We start from the raw sequence: 16,459 nt of genomic DNA on the forward strand, positions 1-16,459 counted from the left end.
AGAAAGAGCACAAATAGAAAAACACACTTACACAGAAAGTCACAAAAATAAACATCTACACTCACCCAGGAAAAGCTTCTTCTATTACCTCAGTTTTCTGCAAGAGAAAAACCCAGAGTGAGTTACTGTGAAGAGGCTCTCTATGAATGTCTCACTATCAGGACACAACACTGAAGAAAAAAAATTCTACTGTTTCAGGACTGTGTCAGAAACAGATGCATTTCTTCTGTTACACTAGAGTCTCAACATTGAGGTTGCTTGCTCTGAGGATTCAGACTAAGGCTCCTCTCTTCCCTTTCCCATAAGAACCTAGTGATTATTTTATGTCCCAAGGTTGGAAAAATTGTTCAATTCTGTAACTACAGCTCTTCCTTCACACTCAGAAATTAAGTTTCTACAGCATTATCCTAACACATAGGCAAAATTCTTTAAAATAGTACCCTTTTGCTTTCTATTGAAATTTCGTATCACACTCAGATGTGATTGGTAACCACTACGTGTTTTCATTATTACATGGAAGAAATAAAGAATGTGTGAAAAACAAAGGCATTTTGGTGATCCTTTCCAAATTTCAAGACCTGAAAACGCCTCAAGAGAATGTGATATTCATCCACTGTGCACAGAAACTTAAGTTTCACTGCCATCCATTCAGTCAGTAATAGAAGCAGTGAATGTGACAACTTGGTATTTTCTCATCTGCAAATGCAAGGAAAGCTGAAGAGTTTGTTGTTGTCCCCTAACAACTTCAGGCAAAAAAAAAAAATACTACTAAAAAAAAAAAAAGGCAGTGAGCACACAGTCAAATCTTGTTGTTAAACATGTGAAAACAGAACATGAATGGTGAGTCAAGAGCAAAACAAACAAATCATCAAGAGTGAACAAAAAGCACTCTTTCATTTAAAGAAAAAGTATACCCTTTTGCATTTGCATTTTATAATGCACAGAGAAAAACTCAGTGTTCCAACTCCTGAAAACCATTTTCACATCAGTTGGGGAAGGACTTCTTATAAGCGCAGATAGAAACGGGACAAGGGGAAATGGCTTTACACTGGAAGAGGGTAGATTTAGACAAGATATTACGGATAAATTCTTTACTGTGAGGGTGCTGAGACACTGGAACAGAGGCTGTGGAAGCCCTCCTCCCTGAAAGCATTCAAGGCCAGGCTGGAGGGGGCTTTGAGCAACCTGGTCTAGAAGGAGGTGTCCCTGCCTACAGCAGGGGGATGGAATAGATGATCTTAAAGGTCCCTTCCAACCCAAACCATTCCATGATTCTGCGATTTTCAGTTGCATTGCTCTAGCAGACATATGTATCCTTTCCAGACCAGATACTGCCGGTTCTACCTGTCATCAATCAAGCTCCTGTTCAGGACATCTTCAGCCAATGCCACCCCAGTATTTCTGGCCACAACATTCACTAAGATCCACGAACCCAAATCTACTAAGAAACTGCCAACGGGGTTGCCTCGCTAATTAGATAACTCCTGGCTCTGCTCCTCTTCTTCTCCTTCTAAGTTCATCTTCCTTCCCTTCCGCAGCTCAGATGGCTTCTTCCTCCTCGCAAGCTGCCCCTACTTCATGCCCAGCTCCGTTCCGCACAGCCTCAAGAGCCTTACAGAACCGCGCAGAGGAGGAATTGCTGCTCTAAGGAATCATTTCCGCACCGCGCTCCGGGGCTCCGCCGATCGCCGCACACGACCCGAAAGCGCAGGTCCCGCTGCGGAATGCCGGCCGAGCAGCCCAGAAAGGCCGCGGCGCATCCGGGACACACTCACCACCACCTCTTCGAAGATGCTCTGCAGCTGCGTTTCCATGGGCACCATAGACATCGCCATTGTCCCACCGATCTGCCCTCCGTTAGATGGACACAGAGGCGCAGGGCGCCCCCTCCAGCCGGAAGTTCCCTCCCTCCGGCTGTCACGAAGTTCCGGCGGGGCGGGGCGGGCGCAGCGCCTGCGCGCAGAGCCGTGGGTGGCTGCGTGTCGCTGCGTGTTACTGCTGGCTTTCAGGTTCTGCGCTGCATCTGCGCTGCGTCCCTGTACCGAAACTGCTGTTAATTCTGTCAGAGCAACGTGTAGGAGCGTTTCTGTGCACTGTGGGCAGACTGGCTGGTCTTTTACCAAGTGGTAGCACTCGGGAGGGTTACCTGCTGCAATTCTTTGTCAAACTCAAAATCCATTCCCATCACAGGATGGGAAATGGAGCCCTTGGGAGGTGGTGTAGTTCATCTTATGCCTTGAGGATCCTTACTGCTAGCTCACAGGCTAACAGCAGTTCCCAGCCATGCCTTCAGCTGCAGCCCTAAGATGTACCAAGCCCACTTTTATTTTTAAAAGTGGATTACAAGGTAATCTCAACTCCTTAAGATGTCCTAGCAGCGACTTAGCTCATGAATTAACCCCTCATTGTATTGGGTTCTTGTGTCAAAGCAGTAGGAACTGCAGAGATGTCCTCTGCGAGCGGGGACCAGCACTGCCTCATGTCAGATAAAAGCCAGCTCCAGCTGTTCCAACAGGGACCTGCTGCTGGGCAGAGCTCAGCCATAAGCAACACTGTGTGTCCCTTTGGGAAAACAAACTGAAGAAATGGGAAAGAGGCTGTACGACAGCAACTGGGAGATGTGAGTGAGAAATGTGAGAGGAACAGCCCAGGAGCCCCCAGGGTTGGTGCAGGAGGACAGGAGGTGCTGCAAACTGTAATGATATTGTTATGCTCAGTAAGTCCCTTGATGGATGACCCTATAGTTTGTTTAGACAACAGGAAGAGTCTGTGTATTTGTATCAAACAGATAAAGAGAGTTCTGTTAAGTCTTTGTACCAAATAGATAAGAAAGTTCTGCTTGGAATCCATTGTGAAAGCAAATATTGAATATGTATGTACCTCTGGGAAAACCTCTGTGTATGTAACACAAGTTATGTGTTTAAGCTGAAGATCTTTTGTGCAAGGTATGCATGACAGGTGGAGCTCAACACCCATGCATCCAGCTCTGATTATAATAAAGAATGCCAGCTTTCTAAACTCCAGTTTAAGTTTTAGAGAGTTTCCTGATAGACCAATTTATGGTATCCAAGGTGCTCCAGGCTGGAGCAGCAGTTCCCTGCAGACCAGTAGTTACCCATGGTGGAGCAAGCTGTCTCCTTGCAGCCCACGAGAACCACACAAAGCTGGTCTCCAGGTGAAGCTATGGAGGAGCCTATGCATAGCAGTGGATGAGGCCTGAAGGAGGTATAGTTCATAGAGAGCCCCACAGGAGTAGGGCCTGAGTTGGAGGAGCCCTTGATGGGGCAGGAGGGCTTAAGGAGCTGCTGTCTGTGGGGACCTGTACTTGAGTAGTCTGCTTTGAAGAATGAGCACCATGGTAAGGAGATGTGTAGGAGCAGTGCTTGAAGAACTGCAGCCTGTGGGATGCGCATGTGGGATTAGTTGAGGAAGGATGGCATCCTGTGGAAGGGACCCCACATTGGAGCAGAAGCAGAGTGACCATGAAGGAGAAGCAGAAATGAAGCATTATGGAGTGAATGTAGCCTCCATTCCCAATTCCCTTACACCACTCTGTGAAAGGAGAAAGAATGGATGGAAGGGGTCTTTCTAGTTTGGTTTTTAGTTTGCTAAAAGCTCTGCTTTTCAATAGGCAGTACATTATATTAATCTACCTATGCTGAGTCTGTTTTCCCTGTGATGGTAAGTACTGAATGTTCTGCCTGTCCTTATCTTACCCATGTAATGAGTTTTTTTCATCATATTTTCTCCCCTGTTCTGTTGAGGAGTGGGAAGTGTAGCTGAGCTGCCCGTCGATGAGAAACCACCACGCTCATCCATCCAGATCTTATGTTAGTCAGACTGCAATACATATGATCCTACCAATGGCAAAGAATCTAGTCCCTGAGGCCCAAGCTAGGGCTGTTACTTACACAACTTTTGTGTTGAGGACCCAAATGTCAAAGAGGAAGAACTGTACAGATCTTAAGGGCTGGGATTATGCCTAGGTGTTTTTGGCAAGGAATGAAGCCCTGGAGAATTCTGTGTGTTAGGTAATACAGGGCCTGTAAGCTTTACCAAACAAAGAAGAAAAGAAACATTTGCATGAGAAAGAAATGACCCTCTTATTCCAGTGACTTAAAAGGAAACATACTTTACAAAATTACTTTAAATATTTTTAAAAAGTAAGCAAACATTATCAAAAGTAGCATTATAGAATTGTTATACAAGTACAGTAAGAAACTTTTATATCCATTCTAACTAGTGGATTGGTCTATAATTTATTTTTATAATGTTATTTTGCTGGTTTTACTACTGAGAAAGACCAGGCTAAAATGGTTTACAAAATAAATGAACAATAAAGAGAAAGGAATAAGGTATTCTTTTTTTTTCCAGGTAATATTAGCATTCACTTATTCGATAACCCATTTTTTGGCACCTGATTGCTTGATCTAGATTATTATTACTCTCACCTTTTTTATTAATAAAATTAATCTGTAGGCAGCAGTAAAGCATGCTGTGGTGTTTCAGAACAACAGATGTGACTACGTGGTGCTTTTTGGGTATGAAACTTCCCCTTTTGGCTTCCTTTCCAGGATCTCTGCATTCTAGATATGAGTTTCTAATTTTTCCTTTTTATTCAAACTGATTACCTGCAAATATTTGTGAGATAAATGATTAAGCTTTGTCTTTTTCTTCTTTTCTTTCTTCTTTTTTTTTTCCCCTCTATGTGAATGCCATTCATTTTAGAAGATGGACTAGGAATGAGTATAAAGGTGTGTTTTCGTTAATAAAGATAAATAAGGCCTGTCTAGTTCTTTGTAGTCTTAAGTACCCTTAAGTGCCCATACAGGTGTGATAACACCATTCTTTCCTGGAATTACCTGAACATCTGCCTGCTGATGGGAAGTAGTGAATTTTTTTTTTTTTCTACTAAACTGCCTTTAACTCACCTTGAAAGCTTTTTTTCCTTTTGCCATTATTATTCTGTCCTCCATCCCACTGGGAAGGAGTGGGGCTTGGCTGTCTACTGGGGTTAACCCACAAGAGTACTTTTTGGAATCCAGGATGGGACTAGATAACATTCAAGATAACAAGAAATTTGATTGGGATGTTCTAGACCAAATTTGTAGCTGTTATAGCTGTTGAAAACAACATGGAGCTCTTAGAGTGAGTCCAACATGGGGTAACAGAGATGATTAAGAGGCTGGAGCATCTCTCTCATGAGGGAAGACTGACAGAGCTAGGCCTCTTTAGCCTGGAAAAAAGAAGACTGAGAGGGAATCTTATTAATCTGTACAAATATCTTAAGGAAGAGTATCAATAGAATGGAGCCAAGCTGTTTTCTGTTGTGCCCGGCAACAGGACAAGAGGCAAGGGGCTCAACCTGAAATACGGGAAGTTCCATCTGCACATAAGAAAAAACTTCACTGTGAGAGTAACAAAGCCCTGAATAGGCTGCCAAGAGGGGCTGTGGAGTCTGTTTCTCTAGAAGTATTCAGAACACACCTGTGTGTGATCCTGGGCAATATGATCTAGAGGACACTGATTGAGGCAGGGGGGTTGGAGTAGATAATCCCAAGTGGTACCTACCAATCTCAGTCATTCTGTGTTTCTGCGATCTAGCTATTAATTGGCAGGCTTCTGTTCTTGCCAGGGGTCTTGCTTACTTTGCAGTATATTAGAGTCCAGTGATTGTTAGTGGTTGCCATTTGCTCTATGCCTTATCAACTTACTTTGCTGTTCCTGGGAACATTTTGATAACAGCAAATGCTACACCCCTGGGATGGTGTATTGTCAGGGCAGTGCTGTTCTTCCTGTGCTGCTGTACTGGATAGGCTAGAGCTACAGTGCCTCAAGTCAGAGGGTGTGTGGCTTGTGAGTACTTCCATGCAGCAACAAGTACACCCCTAAGGGGACTGCAGCCCTTGGATACATCCATGCTGGGGCAAGGGAAAGAAGAGAAGTACAATGCAGTGTTAAATCTTATATCCTGATCCACAGGGACCATTCAGTTCAAAACCCCTGCCGTGGACAGGTTGCCACCCACCAGATCAGGTTGCCCAAAGCCCCGTCCAATAAAGGAAGGAAGCTCAAAGCATAGTTGCGACTACAGCAGGAGCTATAAAACCATCTGCTTAAGTATTGCTTTCTTTGGAAGCAGCAAGTACTCTGTGATGGGCTTTTAACCAAATACCAGAGTAGTCATATTCACAAGATACTGCTTAGCAACATATTATTTCTAATCTACAGTTTATTTAATGCCATCTTTATCTTGAAATGTGACTGATGTTCTCTGTGCTCAAATGCTTCTTTTCAACCTTTGACCTTGCTTGGTAGCTTTCCTGCTTACTTTGGCATCCTGCAAGCCTATCACCAGTGCAAAAGTTAGGACTTCGATAAAGTCCTGTGAACAAAGTACGTACACACTTGAAGCACGAGCAGCCTCTCAGTTGCAGCCAAGCCAGCTGTGCAGCGAGAGAAGCACAGTGTGTGTGCAGCTGAGAGCAGGCGTCGGCGGAATGGATCCAAACAGCGAAATTGGCATGCATCAAAGCGGACATTTGGATGAGGTGATTTTACAACCAATGGAATATGTGAAGAGAAAAACACTCCAGAGATACAAGATCATCTGTGGTGTAAGTAGGCACTGCTCTTCAGGGCAGCGACTCCTTTTTTTCCTTTCAGATCTGTAAGAATTGCTTTAGCAATTTTCAAATTCACAGAAGTTTTACTGGTTTCCTTATATTAATTTAATAATTCAGGGCAGTGTGATAAGTGGTGAAGTTTTGTAGCATGAAGGCATGAACTTCTCTGGCAGATTTCTGAAGTGCTTGTGGTACTTATCAAGAGGCTTCAGCTCTGTCAAAAATTTTTTTCCTGGCAGTGAAGTACACTTTTTGCTTTACTATGATAAACTGACAGTTTGCACAGTAGGTGGTGTTTCAATGCAGTGTTTTATTTGTTTAAAATGTGTTTAAATCTGTGGGCAAAGCAGCCCCAGTTACTTTTTGGTTAATTTTTTGTGCGTTCAGACTCATCATCAATAAAAAAGAGTATGTAGGAAAGGCAGTGATGAAAAACACTTCTGAAGCATAGGAAAAGATGAATGAACTGTTTCATGTGGTGTTGTCAGCCTCACATTTCAAGTATCGTGCCAGTTCTTTCCCTCTTCCCCAAGGCATTGAGAGTCACACAGCTGCCTTACAAATAATACTATGTAGGGCTTTTTATACATTTTTGAGACCTTTTTTTGGAGCTGATACACATTTTTGGCTTCTGTTTTTGACCACAAGTGAAACAAATCTTGAATGTATACATATGAAAAAGAGAGGCAAGTTGTGACACTTTTCATCATCATATCATGAAAACAGATTCATATAATATGACTTCCTATCTAATGCTTCATTGTGTAAGTATTGCATTGTATATAAGAGAAATATTGGAAACTGAGGAAAAGAAGTGAAAACAGGCATTTTTCTCTTTAAATCTGCAATAAAAATAATTTAACCATGAGAGACAGTGTCAGAAGTATGCCTAAATAAAGTACAAAATAAATGGTGCTTTCAAGAGTTACTTGGAAGAATAAACTGAGAAGCATCCTAAAACACAGGGGCTGTTCTGCACTCAGACAACAAAACCCAGGACAGTCCCCTAAGGGCAATATGCTCCCTGTCCAGAAGTAGAAAGTGTTCTGGCCCAGATGTGACCCCTAATTCTTAGTCCTGCCTAGATGGATGTGGCACTGAACTGTGGCCTTCACAGATGGGTCCAGGTAAGGATCTCTTCAAGAGATATCACCCTGCCTTTTCCAATGCTTTGAGCAACAGCACTTTTCCCACCTGTCTCTTTTATCCGGATCTCTTATCAATTCCATTTCCATTCCTACTGTTGGGATATTCGTCCTCTCCAAAAAACAGGGAGTGAGCAATAGGGAGCAAGTAAGAGTGATCTTCCCGGTTCATGGGAAGGAATAGTGTGTACTTAGGATGTGTCCCACTGGATCTGCTTTATGCCCAAAATGTACACACACCCCTCAGCAGAGGCCTGGGCACCGCTCCACACCACTGCCAGTTGGTGAGATGTTGGGACACAATGAGCCCAGGGTTCTACTGTGAGCAGAGATGGGTAAACAGTAACAACACGGCATATCTATGCTTGCTTATATCCTGCTCACTCATGTAGGTTTTATCAGCTCTTTGTAATTTCCATAGTCGCAGTTAAGCCATTTGGTAATGCCTGGTGGATGCTGGAAGTAGCAGGAAACAGAAGTAAACTGAGACAAAAGCCGGAAACAGAGTAGATTGCTTGATGGTGCTTTTCTCTGAGAAGCATTTTCTTTCCCATCACTGCCTTACTGAAAAGTGGATGCATTGTGATACAGTCTGAGAGGGTTGTCCTTTTTTGCTGTTCCAGCCAGCATATCTGTTAAGCTGCGACAGGCTTCCACAGTGCTTTCCCAGTCTCCCAGATGTTGTGACTTTCTTTTAGGGAATTTTCTTGGACTACTTGTATATTTCTTGTTTCCTCTAACCTCACTATTACAGTGTCTTACCCATTAAGAGAAAATGTCTTGTGGTGAAAATTTGGTGTATACATCTTAAGTCTAGCTGAGCTTTATAAGAAATCCCTGTAGGCATTTCAAGAAAATACGGAAGCTATAAAAAAGGAATATTGGCTTGTGAAAGATAGGGGTTTCCTTCTCTTTGCATAGATCAAGAATTTGAAAAATACATAAATGTATTTGCTACTTCCTGCTATTTTTTCCCCTGCAAAGACTTCCCCAGTCACAAGATGGGACCAACCATAGGTTAGAGGTGCAGTATTTAGGTGTTGCCTTACAAGCAGTTCACAAGATTATTGTTTCTGCACCTCTCCTATCATAATTTCTAGTAAATATAAAAGCTTATTATGAACTATGATTTTTTGTGTGTCTATGTGGCAGGTTCTGCTAAGTGCTTTGGTGGTTGTATCTCTGGGACTAGGTCTGGGACTGGGACTAAACCGTGGAGCCCAGGAGCAAGGTATGTTTATGATACTTTTAGTGTAATTACCACTGAAGCTAGATCTGGTAAAGGCTTTCAATGAAGGCTCTTTTGTAATGTAATATAAATATTCAGTGAAAAGTTGCCACCTAAAATTCTTGTATTTTTTGAGTTGGACTGTATAAATCCTGTACACATAATTTATGCTTGAAAAAACCTCTCCTAAACCACTGCACGTCTCACTTCTCACTCTACAAGTGTTAAACCTGCTTCACAACAACAAGAAATTTTATCTTACTAATGTTTCTATGAAAATTGAAATAGGATGTATCTTGTCATATGTAACACTTTACAATTATTTGAGCGATGTGTTTTGTAGAAGAGATGGTGACTACTGTCAACATTCATACTTAGAGTGCATGTGACATAGTTGAGGTGGCTAAAATTTGTCATAAATTTTTTTTGAAAACTTATATTTATGGAATGCTATGGTAAAAAGGGATGTTTTGATTTGATGAAATGTTATTACTTAAAAAAAAAAGCAGAATAGTGTATTAAGGAGTCAAGCAACATTAGGACAAACAAACATCACCTGGTGAATTGAAACACTTCCTTCAGAGTCAAGACAATATCAGTCTCATACTGGAGGAGTTCAAGGATGCACAGTATCTTTTCCATTTCTGATCAACATATATCAAACTTTTATACCTACTTACTCATCAGCTTCTAACTCTTTTGAAGATCTTTCAATCCTAGCTGAACAAGACGGAACTGTAATTATTTTTTGATGACAGGTGTATTCTACTACTACTTCCTCTGTAAAATACATAGATACCTACCATGTGAATCTTCACTGACATTTGCCTAAGGAACTTGGTCACAGTTGCAGTAAGTGAATGGGAAGTGGAAGATGGTGCAAAATGAAAATTTTGGTGTCTCTGCAGACATTACAGAGCAATTCTAAATAGGGCCTGCCTAACTTTGTTTTCTACCTTTATAACCAGATCTACTTCAGAAAGATGAAGTAATGACACACAGTGCTACAAGGCAGAGTCAGAGGGGAAGCCTTAACCTGGAGTGGTACATGACTGTACTGCTGCATTTCTTGTGAGGACAAAGGGAAAGATTGGCCCTGTTCAGAGGCAAAGGGAGTCGTGGCTGAGAGGCATTTTGGGGGGTTATAGTCTTGGGAGGAGTCAGTGGTGTGTAGTGGTCCACTGCTCTGTACCATTAGACAGACTACATCTGGTGATGTATTACAATTCATTCTGTTTATATACCCAAGGTAAACTTGATAGCTCCTATAACTGCACTGACTATTCCAGATAAAAGTTCCTGACATACTAAATTTTAACACTAATACCATACTAAATTTGCAGAACTCACACATTTCTGTAAATGTAGTGAAGAAATTAGAGGCATGGATTGCAGGTTATTAGAAATATAAACAGTTATATTTCAGACAGAGGAAAAGGTTTATATTTCTTCTGAAATACATATTCTGTATTCTATATCACTTTAATTCAGGTAGAGGACCTAAACAACTTTGAGCTGTTTTAAAGCCAATGGACAGGGGAAAAACTAAATTAAATACTTTTTCAGTTTAAAAGCAAAGAAAAACTGCACATTGGTGGAAAATCACAGCTTTTCTTGGCAGAGCAGGTTCCAGCCATGAAATGATTTGCTGTTAGTTTCTTCTTTCCATTTGTACTTTCTCTTGAAATATCCATTTATGATCATTGCATGTGTTTGTTCATTGTTCTAATTACTTGCACAGCTTGGTTGCGTGGACAGTTATTGTTGATGTATGAACGTAAAGAACAAAGTGCGACTTCAGAGCTTTCTACATGTGAAAAAAGCTGACTAGCTTGAAAAAAGAAAGTTCTTAGCTCCACATGATTCATACACAGTGGATATTAAAGCCTGATTTTTATAGGCAGCACACCTTGCACAAGCACAAACCTTTTGGCAATGATTACAGAATTCTACTAGCAGGCCTAAGCACTTATATGTATTTCTATGTAATTCTGTGGATGGGTGACAAAACTGGAAATGTAGATGCTTAGATTGTTTCAGACATTACTTCTCCAGTACAGAGATCACAGATGCAAGGCTCTTAATGACTCAAGGGGAGCTTCAGGTGGTGTTTTGTGATTCAAAGTTGTCCTTAGATGTGTCAGAGCTCTTGCTCCCTGCATGGAGGGGCCAGAGCTGTGGTGAGGAACTAATTGCACATTCCAGTTTCCTGTGTAAGGCCCTTCCTTTGGATCCTTTTCTTTCTTTCAGTCAAAACAATCAAACCTGCAGGATTTTTAGGCACTTTGTCCCAGCTAAGTGGAAGGGAGATGGTCAGATTCCCGAGTGTACTAAATCTTATAGCCTTCCTCAGCCCTCTGGGTTTCTCTGTGTCCTGGACTCAGCAACAAGCTGGGCAGATACCAGTGGCTGAGATGTAGGAACAGCTGTGACAGAAACTCTAGGTGAGCACACTTGAAACTAAAACCAGGACATTTGCATCTCAAAGACCTTCTGCAGCTCTCGTGTTGCTTGCTCCAATCTGTGTACTAGCAACTGCAGTGGAAACTGATTCAGGAGGTTGTTTTGGGAAATCATTCAACAACTTTTCTATCTGTATCCACGATCTGTTTAGCTGTTCCAGCTGGGACAGGGCTGTCTTGCAGCCTGGGCACTAAGAGTCCCTGTCTTCTTGTTGCAGTCAGCTGCAGACACAAGTGCAACGAGCCCTATCGGAAAGAGGTGGCAGGCTGCCAGTGTGATAGCAGCTGCGAGGAGCGTCAGGACTGCTGCTGGGACTATGAAGATGCCTGCGTGGAGCCAAGTATGTTCCCTTAGAGGCAATGCTCATTGGTTTCTATACTGTTTTCTTTTGTTGTATAGTACTAACTGAAAAAAGACCAATTCTCTTATTTGCACAGGGGTATGGAAAGCCGTCTGATTAAAAGCTTTGAGGCTTGCTTGCCACACGATGATTTGGGGAGGGAGGAAGTTAGTGGCGTTAAGTGAATGCTGCATTCAGATTGTTAGAAGGCCTTAGCCTACGTGACAAGAAATCTTTCTGGATCTCTTTCAAATTATCTCATTTCTTTGCTATGAAGATGCGTGCCTTTTAGGCAAAAATATTTCTTCAAGTAATTTGTATGGGTTTCACATATCACATTAGAGCATAAAGCAGTGTAGCAGAGAGCATGGCAGTACAGCACAGCCAACTCCCTTGGATAACCAGAGCATTTGCAGTGAATGTTTCCTGGTCCAGATTAAGTCATGGATGAATGGAAGCACAGGTTTTCTTTGACTAGTCGACTGAAATGATGCTTGTGTGCCAGCACCTCTTGTCCTTTTGAAAATTAATGCGTATTTCCCATGAAATGTATTCTCGGCCTTATGTAGGCCTGAGAATTACTCAGGAATAATTAGCAGAATCAGGATTACAGTATTCCTTCAGGAAATTTATCTGTTTCTGCATTAAATCTAGATTCTTTGCCAGTTGCTCTGCATGCTCTCTTGGCAGCAGCTTGGGATTTTCTTCATCCTTGTCACTTTCTGCCTGTTTCTGCCCTCCTTAGAGCCTTTTTGCTCTCTGCTACAGATTGTGCACAATAGAAGGGGAAAAAAAGATCTACTACCTTCTTTTTCTCTTCCATGGATTTATTTATTTATTTATGTTGAGATCTTCCAGGAAAAGTGTGGAAGGCATTGAACGAGATGACTTTGAGAACGCATTTCTAAAATGGTTTATTCTATGATTTGTTGTTACCATTTGGTGGCAACAAAAATGGTCTTTATGTGTTAAAAGGGGTCTTGTGATTTCATCTCAGATAAAACTGTCAAGCTACTCAGGTAGGAGATGTTAATATGAGTTTAACACAAGTTTACATGAAGTTCTGGGACTCAAATAATATCTCTTTCTTCCACTTTTCAGCTCGATCCTGGAGTTGCACTAATTTCCGTTGTGGTGAGACAAGATTACCTGGAAGCTATTGTTCTTGTTCTGATGACTGTTTGCAGGAAAATGACTGCTGTGTAAACTACAATACTGTTTGCAAAGGTAAATCAAAGATCATGTGAAATAAATAGTTGGACAAACACCGAAAATATGAAGGTAGATATATTTGTTTCTCAAAGCTAGAGCCTTATAGTTACATTTTGGAAAATGAAGATGTTTTGAAATGAAACAAAATGGTATGTCTGACTTGGGAGAAGAGGATTTTTGGAGAGAAATGTGAGATGTATGTCATTCATAAGAATGTTGTAGGAGCAACCCAAATTTGGTGGCTGTGGTCGTTTGGATTTTATTTTCAAAATAGTTGAATACGTGTTTTTTTGCTTCAAACTCCCTGGAATCTGAAGATATTTAATTAAAATTTCCCACTCATTTTATTGAAAATTAATTTTCAGATTGGATTTCTTAACTGAATATCTTTGAACATACCTGGTTGTGTCATACAGACCCTGTCTAAATCATTGGTAAATTTGATTATAGGAATGACATCTGCAGAGTATACTGCTGACTTAAAATATATATCTGTTGTCAGAATTCCTGCATATGTTTAGATGGCAGAGATTGCAGGCAGCTTCTGCAATATAGTGAGAGCTTTTATGAAAGTAACACCCCCTGTTTTAGTATGTTGGCCTATGACAGCAGAGGTGGATGTTGGTGGTATGGCAGTAGAAGTTGAACCTTCCCACCAATGTCCCATTATGTTTTGTTGCCATGTGACAGATGGCAGCAGAGGGGCAGTCTGAAGTATGAAGCAAAGGTGTGTTACTGAATTCTTCCATGTGGAAAAAATGGCACCCAGTGACATTCATCGATACTTCACAGAATCACAGAATATCAGAGATTGGAAAGGACCTTGAAAGGTCATCTTGTCCAATCCCTTTGCCAGAGCAGGAACACCTAGATCAGTTACCTTTTTGTGCAAGTTCTGACACTCCTCTCCCCATCCTGTTCAGCCTTCTGCTGCTTATTAATTCCTAAATGTTTGCATTTAGACCAAGCAGTAATGTGAGTACAGTGAGGCTGTGAGTGGCATGTTTCTGCAGTGGCAACAGTGATGTGAAAAACAAGCCACATTCCAAATGGCCATGCACAGCTGTCACATCATGAAAAGAAGAGTGTCTCAATTAGCTCATCTGTATGAATTACCAGGGAGCTGAATGTCAGCTTCAGTGCATTGGAAATGATAGTGGCAACATTAGAGTATCACAAAGTTTGCACTAAACTCCCACAAATGCTTGCACAGGAGCTGAAAGCATACGATATGCAAGTTTGTCAGGACCAATTGAAGCAATATGAGGCAGTTGGTAACAGTTTCTGGGGTTATAGAATTACCAAGTGTTGAGACATGGTGTCACCACTACAAGACAGAGTCAGAACAGTGGTCCGTGGAGTGGTGACATGAATTCTTCCTCAAAGAAAAGTTCAAGATGCAGTCCTCTCTGGGTATAGTGATGTGCACTGTCTTTTGGAATAGGAAAGAGCATAATCCTTCTGGATCTCCTGGAACCCGGACAAACCTTCAGTTCTGACCTTTACACCATAATTCTGACTAAGCTGAAGGCTCAGACTTCCAGAGTCAGGCCAGAGAAGAAGACCACCTTTCTCTTGTAACATGATAATGTCAGGCCCTACGTCAGTTTGAAGTCCATGGAGCACATTGGCAGTCTTAGGTGGACTGTCCTACTACACATACTATATAGTCTGGATTTGGTGCACTGTGATTTAATTTGTTTGGGCTGCTGAAAGATGGATTGAGTAGGCAACGTTTTCCTGGCAGTGACACTGTCATAGCAGCTGTGAAACAGTGGGTCACCTCTGTTTCTATAAATTTTTATGAACACAGCATGCAGGCTCTTGTTTATCACTGGCAAAAATGCATAGATAATGGTGGTGACTGTTGAAAAAATAATTTTTCGAAGCTGAAAATTGTCTTCATCACACAAAGTTATTGTGGGTCGTTATATCAGTGGAAAGAAGTAGGAGGCATTACTTTCAGAATGACCTATGTATATCTGTCACCTAAATGCAAAGAGAAACTAAAAATAGTCAAGAGTTCAATTAAATGCTAATTTGTTTGAGTAGCAAGTGCTGACCTGGTTAAAATGACTGTACATTCCCACCTTTGTCTGCTTACTGGGAGATAAACTCTCTGTGTTAAGCTAAAAACTTTAACAGGCACTGCTTCTTTTATATGTATATATTTCCTTTTTTTTCCCTATGTTTCTTATTTCTTCTCTTATTAACATCTCTTATTTATTCCAAAGAGGTGGGCAGATTGTTATTATGAGTGAGTGTAGATGTGAAGCAGGTGGAGAATATTCATGGGAAAACAGAACAATGACTTGAAAGGCAGAAGCCGGTGTCCTTGGAAGACTGAAGAACTTGTATTCTTTAAACAAAGGTGGGGGGAAAAGCTAATGAAAGCCCTGGTAGTCATCACTAAATGTGTAAGTGGAATCTGCAAAAAAAGAAAGCAGTATTCCAGTGTGTATCCTGAATACAAGTTAAGTATTCTCCATTTTAAGATAGTTAAAATGTACAGGTTACGCTTTCATAGTTATTTCTCCTCCATCTTGTTTGTATACTCAGTGTTTCAAGGCCTAATATGTTGAATTAAATGATTTCTAAAGGTATTTTAGCCCTAATTTACATTAATTCTGTATTGAAACAGAAGAAATTCCAGGAAGTTCTCTAAAAGGATCATCCAGGAAACTTTTTTGTTCTGTTTGTTTGTATTATTATTTTTTTTAATGCTAACTCAATACTTTCTTTTGTCCTCTTAGGTGAAATACCTTGGGTAGAAGAACCATGTATTTCACTTGAAACTCCTCAGTGTCCAGCTGGGTAGGATAATTTTAAAAATCTCTTTAACAAATAAAAACATGATGCTCAGAAATAGTCAGTCAGCTGAAGGAGGTTTTTAAGAGGTTAGAAAAACAGAAAGTTTACTTAGAATAAGGTCCTGCCCATAGGGATATTCTGTAGAAGTGGAATGTGGCTAGTAATGTTTTTTCTTTCTAAAACCTTTGTCATTTTGTTGCAGATTCATTTATCATTTACAAGGTAGAACAGAGTACAGGAGTTTGAATCCAGATCGTAAGTCATTTTGCAAAGACCTGGAAAAGCTATTAGAGTTAATTCAGGATTCACGTAGCACAAATTGTTCATGGTCCATTTAAGGTTGCTGACATAGCATCTCTGATAGTATAGATAAAAAGGAAGCTGTAAATGTAGCATTATGTCTGCAAAAGCTGGAACACAGAAAATTTGATGCTCACTTTTAGTTATTTTGTATAGATATTTATCTACAGATGGACATCTTAGGTATAGGTTAGCCAGAAACATAGTTTAAAAGTTGTTCTCAAAGTAAAATGGATTATTTTCTGGTTCAGTTACAGTATTTTTGATGTTATCCTCGTTATCTATTTTACTGGCACACCATATTATAGCAATAATACCTTTAGTAGTGTATCTT

General features: G+C 40.9%; 2 protein-coding genes across 4 annotated transcripts in view; one reads left to right on the forward strand and one right to left on the reverse strand.

Annotated features, from left to right (window-relative positions):
* The window catches only part of MED23 (mediator complex subunit 23), a 34,438-nt gene extending 32,539 nt beyond the window's left edge, over window positions 1-1,899 (reverse strand). For both annotated transcript variants that reach the window (XM_042881010.1, XM_042881000.1), the window contains exons 1-2: window positions 1,776-1,899; window positions 66-97 (exon numbers count right to left, since the gene is read on the reverse strand). In XM_042881010.1, the coding sequence (XP_042736944.1) occupies window positions 66-97; window positions 1,776-1,835 (92 nt within the window). In that variant the 5' untranslated portion in view covers window positions 1,836-1,899. The remainder of the gene's footprint in view (window positions 1-65; window positions 98-1,775) is intronic.
* Window positions 1,900-6,384: 4,485 nt separating this feature from the next.
* Window positions 6,385-16,459, forward strand: part of ENPP3 (ectonucleotide pyrophosphatase/phosphodiesterase 3) — a 32,870-nt gene continuing 22,795 nt past the window's right edge. Inside the window, exons 1-5 of one of the 2 annotated variants that reach the window (XM_042893951.1) lie at window positions 6,385-6,617; window positions 8,924-9,002; window positions 11,680-11,802; window positions 12,904-13,029; window positions 15,768-15,828. In XM_042893951.1, the coding sequence (XP_042749885.1) occupies window positions 6,501-6,617; window positions 8,924-9,002; window positions 11,680-11,802; window positions 12,904-13,029; window positions 15,768-15,828 (506 nt within the window). In that variant the 5' untranslated portion in view covers window positions 6,385-6,500. Of the gene's footprint in view, window positions 6,618-8,923; window positions 9,003-11,679; window positions 11,803-12,211; window positions 12,266-12,903; window positions 13,030-15,767; window positions 15,829-16,459 lie in introns of those variants that run through there. The other variant, XM_042893953.1, reaches the window with a different exon arrangement.

Source organism: Lagopus leucura, unplaced genomic scaffold, assembly GCF_019238085.1.
Source record: "Lagopus leucura isolate 7727_CA_CO unplaced genomic scaffold, USGS_WTPT01 Super-Scaffold_73, whole genome shotgun sequence".
NCBI lineage: Eukaryota > Metazoa > Chordata > Aves > Galliformes > Phasianidae > Lagopus > Lagopus leucura.